The sequence below is a fragment of the Neodiprion pinetum genome, chromosome 2, assembly GCF_021155775.2.
Source record: "Neodiprion pinetum isolate iyNeoPine1 chromosome 2, iyNeoPine1.2, whole genome shotgun sequence".
In the NCBI taxonomy this organism is placed as follows: domain Eukaryota; kingdom Metazoa; phylum Arthropoda; class Insecta; order Hymenoptera; family Diprionidae; genus Neodiprion; species Neodiprion pinetum.
In genome coordinates this window covers 25,453,987-25,474,849 of record NC_060233.1, presented here as the reverse complement: position 1 = coordinate 25,474,849, position 20,863 = coordinate 25,453,987, and the positions used below count along the sequence as shown (strand labels likewise).

Genomic DNA, 20,863 nt, shown 5'->3' with positions numbered 1-20,863 from the left:
GAATGTTTCCGGTGTCTAACATCTGGAGATTTCCACTAGGTACCGTTCCGACGTCACACCCGCTTGGTGATTTTGGTGAATTGAAATCACCAAGCGGGAGTCAACAAAAAATGGTGATTTTGGTGAATTGACCAATCAGAGCATGCTGCAATCGGTTGTGTGCTGCGCGTGAAAATCAGGCCTTAGTCTCCTGTAACAGTGAGATGCAGCAAACCGTGGTACTCAGGCGGAACCGTTAACCATATAAAGGGAAGAAGAAGACTTTGGTACAGGCTACTGACACACCCTTCAAATGTCACTCTTTTTGTTGCTTCAACAGAGTCGACAAATTTAACAATCAACGATATTAGTCATTGCTAATTATCATTTCGTGACATTCCAATAAGTGTTACTCTATTTCACGTAAACGAATTGTGAATTCAGGATTTATATTGCATCGGTTTTGGGTGTACCGCTGGCATTCACCATGGTGAGTCATTTTAGTCTGTCGTATTTATTTGTGTATATGTTAGATACGATCGTAGCTCTGTTATATTATTGTCCGGTTATGGATCACAAACAAATTATTACGTTGATCATCTGAGACTGCTAGACACGAAATTCAACATTCTCGCAACATGGAACACAATACATTAGTTCGAATTACAAACATAACCTATACTTTTAAATCCTGCAATTCAAAATGGCCCATCGAATAATCGGAATTCTTGTACAAGATTGTAAATACATATGCTAAGAGTACTACCATGTCAGGACACGAAATGTGTTTCAATTCAAGGTCTCATATCTATATATTCCGAACAAGAAAAAAAAAAATTTCCTTATGCGAACATTAAAGTTGGTTCTTACATGTGTGTACGCAGGGTGAACTACGACCATCGCCCCATAGACTACCAATGTATTCCTTGTGAAAACTGAGACTGAAGGGCTTTTAATTCCTCATGCGAAATTTGTCGTTTGTGAATTACAGAACTTTCAAATTGATTAATCCATTGGTCAACTTTACATAGCTGTAAGCTGCAAGTGAAATATTTCAAATCAAAAGTAAGAAAGTTTCAATTGCAGATTTGTACGAGGAACACATTGGTAGCCTGTGGGGGATAGTCCTGGGTCCCCTTGCATAAAAATTTTGAGATAAATGCTCTTTTCTTATTATTAATGTCTTACCAAATTTTATATTTTTCATGACTTGAAAGTCGGAACAACAAATGGATTGTGCGTTGGATCTCATGAGACGCTTACCTCCCCAGCAAATTGAAAAAAATCTCAGTGATTTGATCGACCTTGTACCAACTTTGTGTGAAGACTTATTGTCCTCCGTTGACCAGCCTTTAAAAATAGCCAAGGATAAAGAATCTGGTAAAGATTACCTTTTATGTGACTATAATCGAGATGGAGATTCATACAGGTGAGAAACATATATCTGTATTTGTGTAATATTGTTAATGAATAATTATTCAAGTTCTAGGAATCAAAGTATTGAGCAATCTTTATTACAGGTCACCATGGAGCAACACATATGATCCACCTTTGGAAGATGGATCGATGCCTTCTGAAAGGCTAAGGAAATTGGAGATAGATGCCAATCATGCATTTGACCAATATCGAGAATTATACTTCGAAGGTGGTGTATCGTCGGTTTATTTATGGGACCTGGATCATGGTTTTGCAGGAGTAATATTAATAAAAAAGGCAGGTGATGGTTCAAAGAAGATAAAAGGCTGCTGGGATTCGATACACGTTGTTGAAGTACAAGAGAAATCTACGGGCAGAACTGCCCACTACAAATTAACATCTACAGCCATGCTCTGGTTACAGACAAACAAACATGGTTCTGGAACTATGAATCTTGGTGGAAGTTTAACTAGACAGGTGACCAAACATATTTCTATGCAAGTCTGGCGATTATCCGACCTAGTCTATTTCACTAATGCTGAACATCCTTCATAGTAAACTACTGTTCAGGAAAATGAGATTCTTTCCGTGCTGTGTCGCGTTATTGGTGTCAGGCAACGAACTTCGTAAAAAAAAGACTGCACACAAAAACAGTATAACGTTAAAAAACTATGCATTATTTCACGTAGTTTGTTGTTACTTTAATGAACAGTGCATAGGTTCGTTCCTAAAAATCAAATATCAGTACACAATAATTTTTACTTGTTATCGGCCTAAAATTTATTAATTTGTAGTGATCTATTGTATATTATACCACCATTCTTGTGCCACTTCACACGGCAATTATAAGATGTAGCTTCTCGTGTGCAAGAGTTTCCCTTTGTAGTTGCTAAAATGATGTTCAAAATTTTATTGGGATACTCGTAAGATTACAAAAGTCTACCACGAAGTATTCCATACATAATTAAATGACGTAAAACAGTAAAATTATGTTACGATGGGTACTATCTACTATGACGCTAACTTTATAAAATTTAGTACTTTTTAAAAACATTCACATTCGAAATATACTGTTCCCAAAAACTTTTCTGACATCAAAAAGATCCGAATATTTCTGTTGTTAATGTCTAAATTAATTCTAACTTCGCAATATTCTGCAATTTGTTCGATTAAGGTCATGTAATCGGATGACCAAATAAATCAATCTAATTTTTATGTTTTTGTTTATTCAGGTCGAACAGGATGCGGCACTAAGCGAGACATCACCTCATATTGCCAACATTGGTCGAATGGTAGAGGATATGGAAAATAAAATTCGAAATACGCTGAACGAGATATATTTTAGCAAAACAAAAGATATAGTGAACGGTTTAAGATCGGTCCAATTACTGGCGGATCAAAGACAACAGGCTGCACTTAAGCAAGATTTAGCTGCAGCTTTGCAAAAAAGGAATGCGAATAATTGATCTATCGAGCTGTACGAGGGCTATTACGATTGTGATTAGGAAAGAAAAACATAATAACAAGCTGCAATGGCCAATGTCGCGTCAAGTTGTTATCTTTTTTTGCAATCGAAAATTTTCATCTCAACGGTTTTAGCAGTTGATTTGTTTGTTCTCAAACATACATAGATCCTTTGTGTTTGTCACATGGTTCACTAACTTCAAAATAATTTTTATTATCCCCTTTCGATTTTTTGAATTCGCCAGCAACCTCATTTCAGTTTGACACATCAATGCGAATTAATTTGATATTCAATTTGCAATTATAATTTATTCCAAAGAATTGAAGTGATGTCACGAATTTGTAAAATAAGCAAACATGTGAGTCTGCTACTTTACTACGGTCTGCAAAGTGAACCATCCTTAAAGTGTTTTGCACGTGGTGTTGTAACGTCGATTCGATTTACAATTCTTTGTGATGTGATCGTCTTGAGAAAGTACACTCTGGTCAGCTAGGACCAATAAATTATTATATGAATTGATTATCGAATAATTTGTAAAATATAATCTCAAAACCTGCCTCGCGGTGTAATTAAATGAAAAATCTGCAAGATACTTATTTAGCACTAGCTTACCAGAGCGCACTTTCCGAAAATCACACGATCATTCTACATAAATTCCAATTCGATTCAAAGTTTCACAAAAGAATGAGCTTCTCATAGAAACTCTTAAATTGGTCACGTGGTAACATCCTTAAAATACTTTAACCACCTATTTGCAAATGATGAAATATGTTATATACTGCAATAAAAGTTTCCTGGCTGATGTTAATGCGTGAACACGTATTTGCGTGGCTAATAGATATCGTTAAAGTGAATGGTAAATGAAAAAAAATATATCGCCCAATAATAATTATTATTTCCCTTCACTTCGAATTATTACTAAAATCACACTTGAAATTTATCATAGGAAACAAATCAAGATTTTTTTTTCAGCGATTCTGATAATGTAATAATAGTACCAAATCGCTTGAATTTAATATTTTAGAACGTTGCGATTGAAGGACTATTATACTCAATTTCGTATGGTCTAGTAGATCAAGGACTGCGAATGTTGTGATGAATCAATTATTGCTGTACAAAATTTATAACTAGCCTCAGTAGAATAGTGCTCCAAGTAAATTGAAAAAAAATTCATGCGCGAGCCACAGACTTATAGCGGCCGAGCCCGAGTACGAGTACCGCTGAGAGTGGTCAAATTTGTAGCTATCGACGAGATTTTCAGTAACGATTCTGGCTTATTTGCGGTGTTTGTTGTCGTTTTTTCTAAAAAACAAGCGCACCAAAAAATACCTCCATCCGGTGTAAGAAAATTCAAGATTAATTGTTGCGCTATCTGTTATAATAGTTTTTGCAACACCTGCATGGAAAGTCCATTTTTATGCACCATTTACAAGCACCGAAAGTAGTCTTTTATACACGTGTGCGGGAAAAACTTTCGCGCATTGCTAGGGATGTGAGAAAGAAAACCTTCGCACATTGCCGGCGGTATAAGATCAACCTTCGCACATTGCTAGCGGTGTGCGAAAAAGACGGTCGCGCTTTTATCCACAGTTGCGCATTTCGCAAACAGCTGCACTAGCGCCACCGATGGAATAGTTTGTCACTCTTTGCCGTGCTCGACATCGCTGCATCGTCACTGAAAAGACATCGTGCCGTGGTTTCGTGTAAAAATAATCGTGTATGTCGGACTTTCCATTACAGGTGTAGCAAAAGATAGGGTTCGATACTAGTGCGAAAGTTGGCAATGCCTATCTCGCATGAATGCGCCACACTCGCCCTTCAACTCGTCTACGGGCTCGTGCTGCGCCTTCACGCTTGTGCGGGCATTGCCACCTTCAAGCACTAGTATCGAAAAACACTATTGTTTCATTGGACTGAAATTTTTAATTCCGGTTACCGCTCAGTCCTTGACTATTTTCATTTTTTAACACAATCGGAAAATATAGTTCTAGGTAGAAAATGAAAATTAGTTTTCTAGTATCCGTTACTATTCTTTTTCATTACGATCACTGTTGCTATACTTTCTTTTAACTGTTAGGAAAATTTAATGCTTGTGCAACAATAAATTGATGCTAAAGCCTTATTTAACTAAAAAAGTAGAGTAAACCGACAACAGCGTACAATGGTTACATGTACCTCGTTTTTCGTAATTCCAACAATATTGAAACAGTTTTTTTAATGATACCTGATTTACTCAATTTTTCTAGTTACTGTAAGAAATGAATTTTTCTCAGTGTGGCACTGTTTTAGTGCCAGTAATTTGAATGTAATAATTGAAAATTCATATAAAATCGTAAATTCAGATTTCCAATCCGGATGAATGTAACAGTTTCTTTTGAAAGTGTTTCCTAACGAACGAAAAAAATTCGAACTCTTTTTAAACGAGTTTTGATCTTCGTTAGGTTTCAGAAAATCAAAAATTCTTCGTCGCGAAACTGTTTAACGAACGCAATTATTAGGAAGGGATTAAAAAACAACTTCAGTTCTCTTTCATCGAAACGAAAGACCAGACGCTGAACGTTGATTTATAGTTTCCTATGTATAATCGTAAATGAAAGAATTGTTGCATTAAAATTCATTTTATTAGGTTTGGGTTGAAAAAACGAACTTTTCAGCTCAAACAGAACCGGCGTTATGAATTTTTGAAAGTGAGTCTTCCAAGCCAAAAAATACCAAATTATCAAACTTTCGATCCCCTCTATTTTACGAAATATGTGAAATAAAAAATCCTGGAATACGTATCCCTATTTTTTCGATATAGAACCCGTGAAAAAATGTTAAGCTACATCAAAATTGTGTCGGTCTATTTTTATCTAAATCTGTCCGATTCGTCAAAGAATGTCCCATATTCAAGGGTGTTTCACGGAACAATAAATTGGATTTGCGATATTCACCGTAAAACTATCAAAATAACCAGTTCGGTCGTGATGCAATCGCTACACACATGACGTCATCATTTGCATGCAAAATTCGGGTCAATCCTGTTGGTATGGTTACCGACTCAGATTCAGGTCCTTTACCGACCGCGTTTTGTCTAATATTGTGTTGCGCTACTCCCCGGTGGAAAGTACCACCTTCGAATGGTTTGGAACCGAGGAAACTTACGCAGAGAGCGCTTCGATCGATTACAACTTTTAGATCCAGGTCAGCGGCACCTTAAACAGCAAAAACTTACGCCGAAAGCGCCAGTAACTTTCAGTGGATTACTATGGGATTGCTGCTACTGCTACAATTTTTGTTAGCTGTGCGCTTCCTTTTGGTGACTTGTGGTGCTATTTATTTGGCAACTCTGCAATTACACTGATGGCGTCGTTGCAGCGAAAACTGGTGAAGTGGAAAACGCTATAATACAAACAAACAAAACGATTTGTTGAAGTATTTTGCTTCTACTGATTACATTGGCCAACCTGTTCTACCCTTACCAACAATGGCCTCAGGACTTGAAAGTTACGTAAACCGTATCCTTTTTCCTATCCGAAGTTGTATTTATAATTTAATTACATAAAGGTTATGTTTCCTCAATGTTTACTAGATACTGTTTCAATAATAACTTCCGATGGTAGGAACTTTATCGTGAGTATAATATGATCTAGCTTTTAAAAGATTTTTTTCTGTGAAACGAATCGCTGTGGTGACGCAGTCGCGAACCGATAGCGTAGTTATTAGCTCGTGTGTGATTTCGGATAGCAACAGAATATCGTAATTTATTAAATCTGACGAGAGTATGACGAAGCCCAACTTGCTCTGGGAAATAACATAAAAAGTTGGATTTCACTGCACCATCTGATGGAGATGCTTTATACCAAAAAGTGTGTTCCTGTAAAGCTATGAAAATTTACTGGCTGCCAACCACGCTGTTGTCTACACAGTCGTTCTCAGCTGCCTAGGCACTGTGAATCTAGCCTTTTGTAGGACGAAAAATAATTGACTAATTGTATAACTCTTGTACATTAATCAGTCTTAGGAGAATGCTATAATTAATCTTGATTGACAACATTAAATGTCATTTACTTTGGCTATGATCACAGCCTACAAAACACTGATGTGAAAGTGCCACAGTCAGCGCAGTACTACATGCAATGTCTAACCAAAACATCCAAAACCTTTGTTGTTTCATACAAGAATAATACCAAGAAGTGTATCCTTGCAATAAGTGGTGATATAATTACAGGAATACATTTCTTCAAATGTGACGTCAAAATTTTTTTTTGGCTATTTGTAGTCAACATTGGATGTAGCATTGTACTGAGTGTAGCATTTTCACATCAATGATGCGCAGGCGTCGATAATAATAAAAATCTTTATTATTTATCCATTCTATTACTCCTATTCATTAACATCATTGAATATTCTGAACTATGTTTATGTTTCAGGGTACATTGAAAGGATTTGATCAGACAATCAATTTAATTCTTGATGAATCACATGAGCGTGTGTACAGCGTGACGCAAGGTGTCGAACAAGTTGTATTAGGTCTTCATATTATCAGAGGAGATAACGTGTATGTACACACAATAAAATAATGTACATTTTCAAGAATGTCAGTAATTCATGTAAACCAATATTCCTGTATTTACAGAGCAATTGTTGGTGAGCTAGACGATGAGATGGATGCAAGAATTGATCTTTCAGCGATCCGAGCTGAACCACTTAGCTCTGTAGCGCATTAAAATAAATTTAAAAAAATTTTAGACAGCGTTTTTCTGAATACTCCTTACTTTATTCCACATTTTACCAATTGGCAATCGTGTTCTTACAACATATATGGTTTTTTTTTTCAATGCACTTTTAACTTTAAGGAAATGTGCCTGAATTGAATTGAAACAGGTTATTTATTTTTGATATCAAAATGGAAACAAAGAAAAAACAACTCAATTTTTCTCAGTGCCCTAACATGATTAAGTCATTGGAACTGTAGTTATAACACCGGGAGCACTGTTGGATCAAATAAAAATATGAATAAAACGGTAGGTTAATAAGATACTGCTGATTATTTCAAGTCTCGATCTTGTAATATTACCCACTAATACTTTACATAAATTATAAAACACTTGTATTAAAGTTAATTATAGGCATATTATTCTATAGATAACGATATTAATTTATTTTCGATTGCATGATAATATTATTTGCGATGGAAAAATGAGTAATGCTTATAGCCGAAAAACGATGTTATATAACTATATCTGCATAGATACAAACGTTTTAAATAAATTGTAGCACTGATAATTCTACGTAGAATAATTAAGTTTCATCATATTTGATTCAGGAAATATACACTATTCACATATCACTGGGGGAGTCATTACAATATGTATATTTAAATATGATTGCTATTATGATTTCTTAGATGAATGAATAATAATAATTTTTCAGTTCAAAATCACCATATTAATTTTATATATTCACTAAATTTCAATTTTCTCGTTTTAGCGAAATGTGTTTGCAATGAACAAACAATAAGAAATTTAGTATTTGCTGAGGTTGCATCATTGATTTATTACATGATACTTCTATAAATTTTTTTAACATATATCTTAAATTAATAATATTAAAGTTGAATTTAACAATCAAGTAAATATTATGCAATAATAGAGTCTGAGCTGATGATAAATTAGTAAAGTATGTATGTACAGTTGGAAGACGTACAGAAATAACACGGGAATACATAATACCAAGTATCGGTAAGTAATACACATGTAGTAAGTAATTTAAATTCAATCATTAAGGAGTTGTGTCATGAATTTCATTATTAGTATTTTTTCCTCCAACTAATTCGAACTAGAAACTCTATGTACAAGCTTCAATCATCATTCTGTCTAATTTGTTATCCATGATGAATCGGTAATTATTGAAATCATTAATCAATTCACATCATTTCATTTGTATGGTTATTAAGTGATGTACCAGTATACAGAAAATCGTTGGTATATATTGTCCGATGCCCGTCTTAATAATCAGAATTGAAACTTAAACATATTGATACATATTAATTTCTGTATTTCAAACTTCGTACCAGATTCCATGATTAGTATGAATCAATTGACATATCTAGTTTGAAATCATTTTGCCAAAACTATTTTTACAATTGCGACGTGAATGTTCTCCACAGTGGTAATAAATTTAAGAAAAATAAAACTAAGAAAAATTGATGTATAGCAACAAAATATTACATCTTGTGTAAATAATAGTACATGATAGTAAACTGTGGAAGATGTCTTATAGTGGATATTTAAAACAGGTTACAAAGAGAGCTTGGGGAATACAAGTGAATTAAATTCAATTGAAGTTGTTGAGGAGATAACAGGGGTAATACAAAAAAGTATGTGTTTCAGGATTGTATTGAATAGGTCTGCATTTTAGGGGAAAACAATATGTCAAGTCAAGCCACTTGAAGATAATTTTCCTTCATAATGAATTATGGCGATTTGATAAGCAACACATCTTCAAATATAAAATAAGAAGTAAAACTAAGGAAAAATTCCGTACTGATTATTTTTAATGCAAAGTTATTTCAATCGATAAATATAATATCGAATAACTACTAGGTAAATGAAATATACTTAAAGCACACAACTTTAAAACGGAATACAGATGATGCACAATCTGGTCAATTATTATAACACTTGATTCGCAATTTTTTGACTGATGTTGTCAAATCTGTACCAGCTTTAATATTGATTTCTGGATACTCAGTACCCAGGGATTACTCGGTCGTCTATCAAATGTAATGTGATGAAGTATCTCGTTGCTAACTTATACGAGCAAGAGCCAATTTACTCAATTAGGTCACATGCTCATTTTAGCTGCCTCATATATTACTTGTCATGTTGGCATCATTATTAACCACTTTTAACATGTGATGCTACAAGTCTCACTGTATGCATACAATTCTACAATTCACGGCGGAGATCTTCTATTACTACTGTTATTATTACTTCTGTTACGATTTCGTCTGCGTATCCGACCCGACCCTCGCCGATTATTCTGATTTTGATTGCCTGCGTTCCAGTCCCCTCCATTACCCCCAAAGTTAGGAGGTGGAGGTCCATTGGGACCAAAGCCCATCATGTTATCGTTAGGTCCGAAGTTGTTGAAATTACTAGGTGAAAAATTCGGTCCCTCATAATTTGGTCCTTCGTAATTTGGCCCGTCATGTCCGAATCCCCCCATAGTAGGTGCAGGGCCCAACAAACCAGCCCCACTGTTACGCTGGGCGTTAAATCGGGGATCAAAATTCATCTGATTTGCAGGCCCCATATGTGCGCCATTCGGCCCCATGTTTCCCATTGGCGGTACGTTGGTCATACCCGGCATTGGTCCCATGTTTGGCATATTTCCCATCATTGGCCCATTCGCTCCAATATTTCCCATCATATTCATTGGTCCCATATTTCCCATCATTGGCGCATTACCGCCCAAGGCCATGGGTATGCCTTGAGAATTAATCGCCTTCACATTATCTATGGGTGGTGGCTGAGAATTTGCGGACATGGAAGGTATAGCACTGCTAGAAGTTGGTAAAGCTGCATTTTCTAAGGCTTTTCTACGTGGATCTGCCCGAACTTGTGGTGGAGACTTTGGTGTGTCTGGTTTAACAGGTGGCGGGGACATCGGCGAGTCGGCGAGGTCTGCGTCAGTGATGCGAAATATTTTTCGCAGTCTAGGGTCATTTTTGACCTGCGGGTCGTTTCTAGTCAATTTCAGACCTGTATAGTAAGGTCTTGGTATATCTACTACGTATACTTTGAACGGCATGGGAGGATGCGAAGATATACTCGCATCTATTTCAGTACAAGGAACATGTGATGGTGCAGGTTTGAAAGGGAGGCTGAGCATTTGTCTCAGATCAATGTCTGATCTGGTTGACGTCGCTGTTACTATTCTCAAATCCGTGTCTCCAAAGTCTGAAGGGTATCGTTGTCTCAAGTCCATATCTTTTCTTCTGTGATCCTGATCACTTTTAGCTCTTAAATCTGTATCCAAGTGAGTATCCATGCTTGTTATTCCTGAACTGTAGATACTATTCTCTATCCTCAATGGTTTTGATTCTTTCTTCAGCTCTGATCTCGCCGTTGGTGGCGGACTGTGTAGCTTATGATCCTCTCGTCGTTGACGGGGGTCCCTAGACATTCTTGGATCTCTCGAAATGGGAGTGGAAGTATTATTCATGTTCATATTAGGTGACGAGTTGGGGCTTGGGATTCCGTCTTCTACTATCGTTTTCAAACGGACGGACATACTAGATGTTTCCGAACCTTGGTCGAACGCGGGTAAAACACCAGTGTACACGTCGATTTTACTCTTTCCCTGATGGTTATACTCGGTAGGATACTCAATCTTGACTTTTTTTGGAGCCAAAGGTCTCTCAACAGGCTCCAAATCAGTCTTCGCCACATTTTCAACGGGCTGTTCCGTCTTTGGTAGACTATTCCTAACTTTGCTATTCGTTGTTGAGCTGTGAGCTTTAATAGTTGACAGTAATTTTGAAACTTCAGCGCTGATATCAATTTTGCTCAAGTCGCCAAGTTTATCTACAATAGCCGCAGGTTGAGGTACAGCTAAAGTTTCGACTATAGAGGAGGATGATGTATCTTTATGCCCACTTGACTTGCCGTCAGCATCAACTTCGTTGTCATCCTTTTGTGTGTCTTTCAGAACGATTGTCAAGTTACCTCCATCATCATCGTCGTCGTCTTCATCATCAGAGTACCAATCACCTTGTTGATTCTCCAAATTATCTTTGATGTGATCATCATCCATGTTTTTGAAACTGTCTTGAGCAGCTCGTTGCAGCTGTTGAATTCTTAGAAATAGTTCTTGCGCTCGTTTTGGTAAGTGCGATGGAATTTCGCCATCCTCGTTGGAGATGCCTGATGCTAAAGATACACTTGAAGATTGGGTGGACATTTGCTGCTCTGTAATAAGTGAATAATAATCATGAAAACAATTTACAATGCCCTGTATACTGCATTTATTCGTTAGTACGTTAAATAATTGGACAGATTAGTATTATCTTTTGTAGGTTGACATCTGAAGAAATATCTGAAACCATCCATTGAGTATTCAATTTTTTTTTCCACCAATGATAATTGATGCATGGAAAAAATTGTGTGCGGAATTTCATATTAATTTTGCAATACGGAATAAAAATTGATGAAACAGCAATCAAGATAGCGTGATTTTCTGCTGGCAATGTAAAAGAATGCATCCAAAATAAGTGAACAAAGTGTGAAATAATCACTAATCCATCCACTTTTTTTATTCTTTCTGATGGTAAATAAAATTTTACAATCCAAGTACACGAAAAGTGTGTTTTGCATCAGATTTCTCGTCGTTGGCATAAAAATAAAACTCAACAAAGAGAAAAAATAAACAATATGCCTACCTTGTTTCAATTTTTCACTACTTCTATCTCTATTATCTTCTTCCTCGACAGGAATTTCTATAATCAGCTGAGTTTCTTCATCCCTGTCACTTTCCTCATCAACTTTTGTATTTAGGTTCGCTGCTTCTTCGGCTATGCTCACAGTAGACAGCTTTGCAGGCTGCAATAAAAGTTGCCTGAGGTCCACATCTTTTGGCGCTTCAAACGTTGCTTCATCTTCAACTTTTTTTGCCTGCATAAATGAGTTTTGCAGCGTATCAGAAGATTGCAAAAGTCTGTGAGAAAAGAATCTTCTTTTCATAATAATAGACATGTTTACCTGAGCAGCAATTTCATCCTCCTCAACATCTTTTGTAAAGTCTTCTTTTTCTTTGACATCTTGCTCTTTTTCAATATCATCGCCAGTCGATTCATTGTAAAATCCCATGCTAGCAATTCGCTGCTGCAATAATAGCTGGTGTTGCAGTTGTTGTTGAACAGCCAAGCCCAGAGCAGCATTGGGTAATTGAAGGCCAAGTTGGTTTGCAGACTGGAGCAGCATAATTTGTTCATAAGGTACGCGATCCTCATCAGAGCCCCATCTAGTTTTTTTTCCTGGTGATTTTCTTTCTTTTACTCCACTCTTTGGCTGGGTACCTGTATTCTCAGCTATGAATAAGAATAAAAAAATATTAAAAATGCTGAATTTGTGTTCGAGAATAAATATCGTTACATGATGCGAGATTAGGAGTGAAAGTAGTAAACTAAGTTACAAATATAATTGTTCACCAGAAAGTTGCGAAGTTTCGTGAGAATAAAGTAATGTCATTTTAAGTTGTACAAACAATACTTCAAGTCATATCTGTTTTCACCAGTTTGATAATTTAGAGTAACGTTTATCTAAAGGTCACAAAAATGTGTTATAAAATGTATTCACTTGATTGCGTGATTACTCATTACTCATCGAAGTGACTCCGATCACCAGCGAAGAAGCTGGTGTGGCTGTGCAATTCAAGAGCAATTTCCAAAAGAGGAAATCAAAATTGAAGTCTCATCAAAGTTCAATGCTTTAGGATCTTTTCAGGCTCTCGCGAATATCTTCATTTTTTGGGTGTAAGCATAGTCTTTGAGGACGATGCATATGTATGGTTATGTACATTAGAGTGTTTCAAAAAAACCGACTATTTTTTTGTTTTTCGAAGAACATTGAAAAATCTTCCGAGTGTCCGTCAAAAATGACCTCGGTAAAATATGAGCTCTTAATATTGATATTTAGAGGTGGCGATTCTCAATTTTCTATTTCCCATTTAAATAACGTGGGAAAAAATTTTTTTAAAATTTAGATTTTTATTGCTTGAAAACGAATCAGTGTGAAGAAATAAAAAAAACATATTCTTGTGGGAAATTTTACGCTCTACAAAAAAGATCTGAATAAAGATTTGCGTAAGGTAAGTCGTTTCGGAGTTATCAGGCCTCAAACATCAAACCGTTTGAAATAATGATGTTATTAATTTATAAATGCTACAAAACTGACTCATATCGTTGATTAATGAAATTTATTAATTAACATTTCATTGGAAGTCTATAGTTTTAATTTTAAAATCAATAATATTGTGTATTTAAGTGATGAGTCAGTTTTGTAACATTTATAAATTAATAACATCATTATTTCAAACGGTTCGATATTTGAGGCCTGATAACTCCGAAACGACTTACCTTACGCAAATCTTTATTCAGACCTTTTTTGTAGAGCGTAAAATTTTCTACAAGAATATGTTTTGTTTATATCTTCACACTGATTCGTTTTCGAGCAATAAAATTCTAAATTTTAAAAAAATTTTTTCCCATGTTATTTAAATGGGAAATAGAAAATTGAGAATCGCCACCTCTAAACATCAATATTAAGAGCTCATATTTTACCGATGTCATTTTTGAGGGACACTCGAAAGATTTTTCAATGTTCTTCGAAAAAAAAAAATAGTCGGTTTTTTTTAAATACTCTAATGTACATGTTTCATAAACTCGTACGGATATTATAAAAATGTGCACATTTATATACAATGTCGCAATTTGGAGTGTTTCACAAAGCCCAAGTACACAAATCTTTATTCCTCACCTTCATCGTCTTTTGTTTCTCCACCGTGAGTGGCATTTGGTACTGGGACATTCAGTTCAAAGAGACTGGGGATTTTCTGGTTTGCAAGATTCTGATTCACTTGTCCTTGAGCTTTGGCAGTACTATTGATCATCATCAATGCTCCTTCCCTAGTGAGCCTTGGAAAGTCTCCCAAAATCTCTTTCGGTGCCGTTTCCAAGTGTTTCAGTAAAATATTTTTGACCTGCGGAAATAAGTGGATATTCAATAAAATGGAAGTAATACAAAATGCTTTAAAAAAAATTCTTCGTTTATGATGCAAATTAAAATCGATGAAGAAATCACTGTTTCTGTCCTAAGTGGATTTTTTTATTCGGTTGACATTTATTAATTATGGTGGAATTTATTGAAATCGTGCATAAATTCTACTTCATGATAAAGTTGAAGGTATCGCCAGAGATAACTACTTAACACTTTGCGATTCTTTTAAACTGGATAGCGCAATACAATTTCAAACTCCTAATTTTACAAGAGTGTGAGTTTCCTGAAAATTTGCTGCTGATTTCTTCAGTTTGAGAATTACTTTTAAATTTATACAAAAGGTTTTGCTTTATAGTTGTTACATTACCAGTTAATAATATTAAGTGTGCTAAAATATTCATTCAAAACGACAGTAATGTAATAACAAACAAAACTCTACAATCCAAGTTTGTCAAGTTCAAAGATGAAATATTGACTGGTTTATTTCATCAATTCTATTTTCATAATTTTACCTATTTGTATTGGAGTAATGTTGATAAACCAGAGGTAAATATATCAATTTCAAGGTTTCAGCCACAAATCAAACTTATTGTTAGACGTGATTAAAGGATCGATTCATAATACACTTGAACGTTGCAACCCTTACCTGTTCATTAAGCGGACTGTGAGAAAATTTGCAATTTTCTCCATTTGTGCAATTCAATCCAGTGTGGAAAAATTTACATGGAAAATCATGATGCATATAGAGGCACTTGTCTCTCTTGGCACAACAATCCATAAGGTAGAATTTACAGAGTTCCATTTTACGTGGAGGAAGAGCATTGTGAGAAAATGGACAGTCATCCCCACGGTGACATTTTCCTTGCATGAAGTACACACAAACAGAGTCCGGGTCCTGGATATGATCGTTGTTCTGATTTCTACGGTTGTTTCGATCATTCCGCATGTGGCCTCGCCCTTTATTTTTGCCTCCTCTATCATTTTTCCCACCCCTACGACCTGCAAATTAAATTGATCACCGTAAAAATTTATGCACTCGATCATTTAAAAGTATAACATCTAGTGAAGAAAAATGTACAAATTAATATGTTCTGAATGAATTAGAATTAAGAAACAGACTTCTGAAAAACTCTTTCATCATATTTTGTACAAACCTCCGCGCCCACCACGCTTGTTTTCATTATCTCGATGTCGATTGAATCCGGAACGATCTTCGTAATCGGACCCACTCTCGTAACTCTCATAGTCATTGTTTAGACGTCTTGCAGGAGAACTGTGTTCCCGGGAGTCTTTTCTGATTGGTGAAGCACCTCTGACAAACAGCATCTCGTCATCATCTTCATTACCATCTTCTTCATCACTTGGTTTTCTCCTCTGATCGCAAAAAATCATATGAATAAAAATTTTGTACATGTCGAAAAAATCTTTGGATACAAAATTCAAATTAAAGACATCTGTCATATTTCTGTATTTTCATCGTTATCATTTTGAAATCGCCTAGTTGTGACAATACATAAAATCAGAAAAAATGAAATTCCATGGATCTTGAAAGAGCTACATGACTTAAGTTTCAGATTGCAAATAATCAGTAATATTCCCTCATCAAAAGTGCACCAAACAATTTGCTCTCGGAAGGAAATACCTATGTTTCATAGGCATTTATAGGCAAATGATTATGAATGATAATATTCTAAGGTATCTTACAGAAATTTGGCATGGCGCATTACCTTTTGTTCTTTACTACGGTCTTCCTCCCTGTCTTCACGACTCCTTTTTCTGCTACCTTTATTACGATTATTTTTATTTTTATTTTTATTATCTTGACTCTTAGCTTTATCTTCCTCTAATGCAGCTCGTATTGCTTTCTCAACATCACCTGCCCAGTCCTCAGATGGATTTTTATACTTATTGAATCTATCAAGTTTACTTCCTGCTTGCACAAGTGGCTTTTTATTTTTGTTAAACTTGGCATCAAAAATTTTATTCTTGGGAGGCTCTTGCTTTGCAATAGGCTTAGGTTGTTCAATACCAGGCTTAGGTATAACCGGAGGTGGAATCGGCTCGTCATCTTCGTCAGACGGGATCTCTCCATCTTCCAAATCTTCATCATTGTTGCTAAATGAATAAAAATAAACATGCTTATAACATTTGATTTATTTTTCCTCAGTTCAAAATACCAGCTGCTATTTTACAGTGGCTTGAAACAGATCATGATCAGTATGAATGTGTTATTATATGTGTATTAATGTTTGCTATTATGAAGCCGAAACGTCATGTGTGCAAATGTGTTCGCAATTGCGTTGTTAAAGTTACTCCAGTTGTGGTAACTTGATGTTGCTAATGTTTGAGACCTTCTTAGAGACATTGGTAAAGTATCCCTACTGTACATGTCTCATTTAAGAATTGATGTCAACAGAAAAGATTGCTGACTCTCTTATTCTTGTATGAGGTGATTTGGTATCACACAACCTTACTGGTTCAGGCCTTGTTTGTCATTATTGAAATCACAATTTTGTACTTTGGACTGGAATTATCACAGATCTATCATTACATGTTAGTGATTTTTACGTATATCATTTTTTTTTAATTTTCTCATGTACTATTATGGATTTCAGAATAAAGGCATGCCATGATTGCCAATTCACTTTGAGCCCAGCAAATTAAAATTGAAATACATTTGCTAGAAGGGAGAAAATTGTGTTCATAGCATTCAAAATAGAGGTGTCCCTCCTGAGAAGCTGGCATTAAAATTCTTCATTCATGGCAACATATTGAAGAATTTCTCATCCTTGCAGTTTTTATGATAAAAACCACATTAGATCTTCGCTTACAAGTGATTCGAGCAAACATTAGAATAACTTGTTTAAATTATCGAGGTGTCATATTTGGCTGTGGTGCTGCATGAAATTGTAATAGTTGACACTATTTGAAGATTGGTTGGTCTTCTTGGTAGCAGATTTATAATCAGGAATTGAGAGAACCTGAAACCTCCAGTTTCAGAAGGTGAGTAATTATTACTGATTGACATTTGCTGCTGTAAATCTAAAAATACCGTAATATCAAGTATAAAAATTACTTAGGGCTAAGTACCAGCTCATAATTTGATTGAACCAAAAAAGCGAAATTTCCAGTAGACGGGTACGATTAAATCAAATTCAAATAAGAAATGTAAGAAACAGACTAAGAATATTCGAAAAGTTTAAACTACCGACGATTCAGGAAAGTTATTGTTTCACGCTGAAATGAGTGAGGCTACCGTATTCACGAAGCAGCCTTCGAACGTCTGAAGGATCGACCGTATGGAAGCCGCGATATGAACCACGCAGAAAACATTAGTCAGTCGGAAAACTATGCCCCCCCCTCCCCCGCTTTGTTAGTAACCGTACAGCATGCATTGAAATTAACAGTTAGGCGAAATTAGGAAATTAACAATAACCCGCGGCATCTACACTATGTACACGAAACAGACAAATTTTACCCCTGACAGCATAATGAATAAATATAATGTTCTGTTACAGATTAATAACGTGATATTTCCGAAATTTTCCAATTTTACCACAACATTCTGAACATTTAATTTGAGAACAAGTAATCTACTATATTGATAGTGATATTTCCCAAATTTTCCAACTTCAGCACACAATTCAAAATATTTAATTCGAGAACAAATAATCTACTATATTGATAGTGATATTTCCGAAATCTTCCAAGTTTACCGCAAGATTAAAAATATTTAATTCGTGAACAAATAAACTACTATATTTATAATTACCTCACACCAGAAGTCATTGGGGAATTCAATTCAATTGTCAAATTTTTTTGTTTTTTTTTTTTCTTTAAATTTAACGAATTTTTGTCAAATTCGATAAGCAAAAGAAATATTTGAGAATTTAAAGTACGAATGAAGTTGTATGTCAAATCTTTGCCCTTTCGGCGTGAGTCACATATTCCAAATAGGCTCGCATGCTATGCTCTATTTTTTTCAGAAATGGTAAATGATAATTTAAAAAGTGGTAAACTGATAGAAACTTATAATAAAACTTTGTAGCACTCTATTATGTATACCGTGTATACGATATGCTTGCACAAAGAGATCGAGTATTTAATTTTTTTCTGTCTTCTAGAAAAGAATAGATTGGAGTTGGAGTTACCTTACCACACAATTGAGTCATCATCAATCATTAGCATACATCAATAATACCACATTTGCAGCATAGTCATCATTGCAGCATTATTTTATAAACATCGTTGAAACTGTTGGTCGTGAAGAAACATGACGTCATCGGCACCTGTCCATCAATTCGTTTTGTTCACGGGTGTGTGTGTGCGTGTGTGTGTGTGTCTATGTGCGTGCGTGCGTGGTGTGTATCGCGCAGAGGCGAGCAAGTGAGCTTATGAGCGAAAGTGTACTGACGTACATACGTATACACGTACAAGAATGTGTAAAGTATTGGACGTTTCAAACTATCCCCTACTGCTCCGGCAGCTGATGGGTGTAATTTTTGTAACAAACAATATACAGAAACATGTATCATATGTTAGAATCGTATTGGCTTTTTCTGTTGCTTGGCAAGAATGTAAAATTATTACGTAACGCAGTGATTTTACTATCGGGAGATACAAGTGTTACATAAGATTAAATTGCATCGTTGAAACCTTGAACCTATTGAAAAATTCCTGAAAGAAAAATATAAATAGATATAAAATGAGAGGCTTCACCACATTCCGGTTCGAAATGTATACTATGTTGTAATTACGAACAAAGGATACCGAAACATCGTCGTTAAAGTGTATTTCACAAGATTTTGGACTGACGTTGAAAATTAATATGAAGTACCGTTTGACATTCCTGTATGTTACAACGGTGAAACGAAACGATAGAAAAAGCCAATATCAGGACTGATAGGAATAACAGTAATGAGAATGAGTAAACCGACAAAACAAGGTCACATTCAACTCAGTGGAGTCAAAAGCGATGAAAATGTAACTTTATACGAAATATTAAAGGCGACATTTTTTAAACTTTACCATGTACGTGTGTACGATTGTATTGTATTGTATGTGGCATGAATGATACGTATAAAATTTACGTTTATAGATGCATGTCGTTGTTTTTTTGTTGTAATTGTCTGTCTTTTCTTGTAGTGATTTTTATGGTATAAAATGGAGCAAACCTTTCGATTTGGGTCTCGGCCGCGGAAACACTCTCTAGTGCCATTGTTTGCTTATTGATTTTGTTGGATGAAATCAATATACTGACTGCACTAATCGATGAACGGTGATTGATTTTTGTACGTTGCGCGCCTAAATTCTACCATTTAGGGGCAAATGTGTAGTTTTTTCGCTGTTTTCTTTCTCCTTGACTGTTTCGTTATCAAATATCCCGATAGCCAAAAATAACGAATGCCATCAACGGTTTGTGCGTTCGTCTGATTTATTATTAATATTTTCCTCGATTTTTCCAACTCAATTGATAATTTCGATATTTGAATTATATTTGAGGCAATGATGGTCCAAAATCGTAAGTATTTTCACTTTGGATGAAATTGTTCACTGTATTTTCAGAAATTGCGTCTCGCAGCTCTAATAAGCCAGCCAGCGTCATTCTAGCTGACGTGGCGCCGTGGCAAATGCGAATACGACGTACGAACCAGGCCAAGTATAGAAACGCGATAAAAAGGCTCCCAGTGAAAAGCTCAGATATAATCATATACGTGACCGTGTACCGAGTTTTCTACTGAACGTTTTTAGTGAAACCTGTCAAGATCTGCCGCGTTCAGATTTATTTGTCGGTATACGTTGTTGCTTTCCTTATTATTGCTCGACCGATATATTAAGTATCGCAATACTCATGGTTAATAAATTTAAGAAAACATGACGAAAAGATAGTGTGTAGCGGATCGTATTCTCGGGGCTTGGCTTGGCTTGCTTGGCTTAGCGTGGCTTGAGCTCGCGTACGTGTGTATTTCTGAGTATTTTGCTGTTCTCGTTATTTTTTTTTCAGAGTCCCTGTGTACGTTTATTTATATTTTTTCGTGTCTTTTTGCTGCAGTCAATTATAGTGAATTATTTTTGGCAAATAGCGAGAAATGTTCAATTCGTCAGGATGTAGAAGATGTTATAAATATTGTGTAAATATCAATTGATAAGCGAAACTTCAAAGATTAACTAAACATGGCCACATCTGGAACTATTCTGAACGGACGTTCCGTGTAGAGCGGTCGGGAAGGCGAAAGTCGAG

At 35.6% G+C, this 20,863-nt stretch overlaps 3 protein-coding genes across 5 annotated transcripts; 2 read left to right on the top strand and 1 right to left on the bottom strand.

Moving 5' to 3' along the window:
* Positions 1 to 202: 202 nt before the first annotated feature.
* Positions 203 to 5,640, top strand: cpb (F-actin-capping protein subunit beta). The gene is made up of 4 exons (XM_046609955.2): positions 203 to 469; positions 1,197 to 1,408; positions 1,500 to 1,872; positions 2,628 to 5,640. Exons 1-4 carry the CDS (start codon positions 467 to 469, stop codon positions 2,859 to 2,861), a joined length of 822 nt encoding a protein of 273 aa, XP_046465911.1. The 5' UTR covers positions 203 to 466; the 3' UTR covers positions 2,862 to 5,640.
* Positions 5,641 to 6,102: 462 nt separating this feature from the next.
* LOC124211168 (U6 snRNA-associated Sm-like protein LSm8) lies at positions 6,103 to 7,590 on the top strand. Its single transcript, XM_046609976.2, has 4 exons — positions 6,103 to 6,357; positions 6,432 to 6,472; positions 7,273 to 7,400; positions 7,479 to 7,590. Exons 1-4 carry the CDS (start codon positions 6,327 to 6,329, stop codon positions 7,567 to 7,569), a joined length of 291 nt encoding a protein of 96 aa, XP_046465932.1. The 5' UTR covers positions 6,103 to 6,326; the 3' UTR covers positions 7,570 to 7,590.
* A 95-nt stretch (positions 7,591 to 7,685) lies between these two features.
* Positions 7,686 to 20,819, bottom strand: su(sable) (suppressor of sable). 3 transcript variants are annotated; one of them, XM_046609942.2, is made up of 8 exons: positions 19,797 to 20,819; positions 16,350 to 16,737; positions 15,777 to 15,996; positions 15,269 to 15,621; positions 14,383 to 14,605; positions 12,607 to 12,935; positions 12,288 to 12,519; positions 7,686 to 11,817 (listed from the first exon to the last, which is right to left on the bottom strand). In XM_046609942.2, the coding sequence occupies exons 1-8, from the start codon at positions 19,838 to 19,840 to the stop codon at positions 9,800 to 9,802; spliced, it is 3,807 nt and encodes a 1,268-aa protein (XP_046465898.1). In that variant the 5' UTR covers positions 19,841 to 20,819; the 3' UTR covers positions 7,686 to 9,799. The 3 variants fall into 3 exon arrangements, with proteins under 3 accessions (XP_046465898.1, XP_068989732.1, XP_068989731.1); XM_069133631.1 differs by lacking the exon at positions 19,797 to 20,819 and adding an exon at positions 18,395 to 18,457; XM_069133630.1 differs by lacking the exon at positions 19,797 to 20,819 and adding an exon at positions 17,713 to 18,317.
* Positions 20,820 to 20,863: the final 44 nt, after the last annotated feature.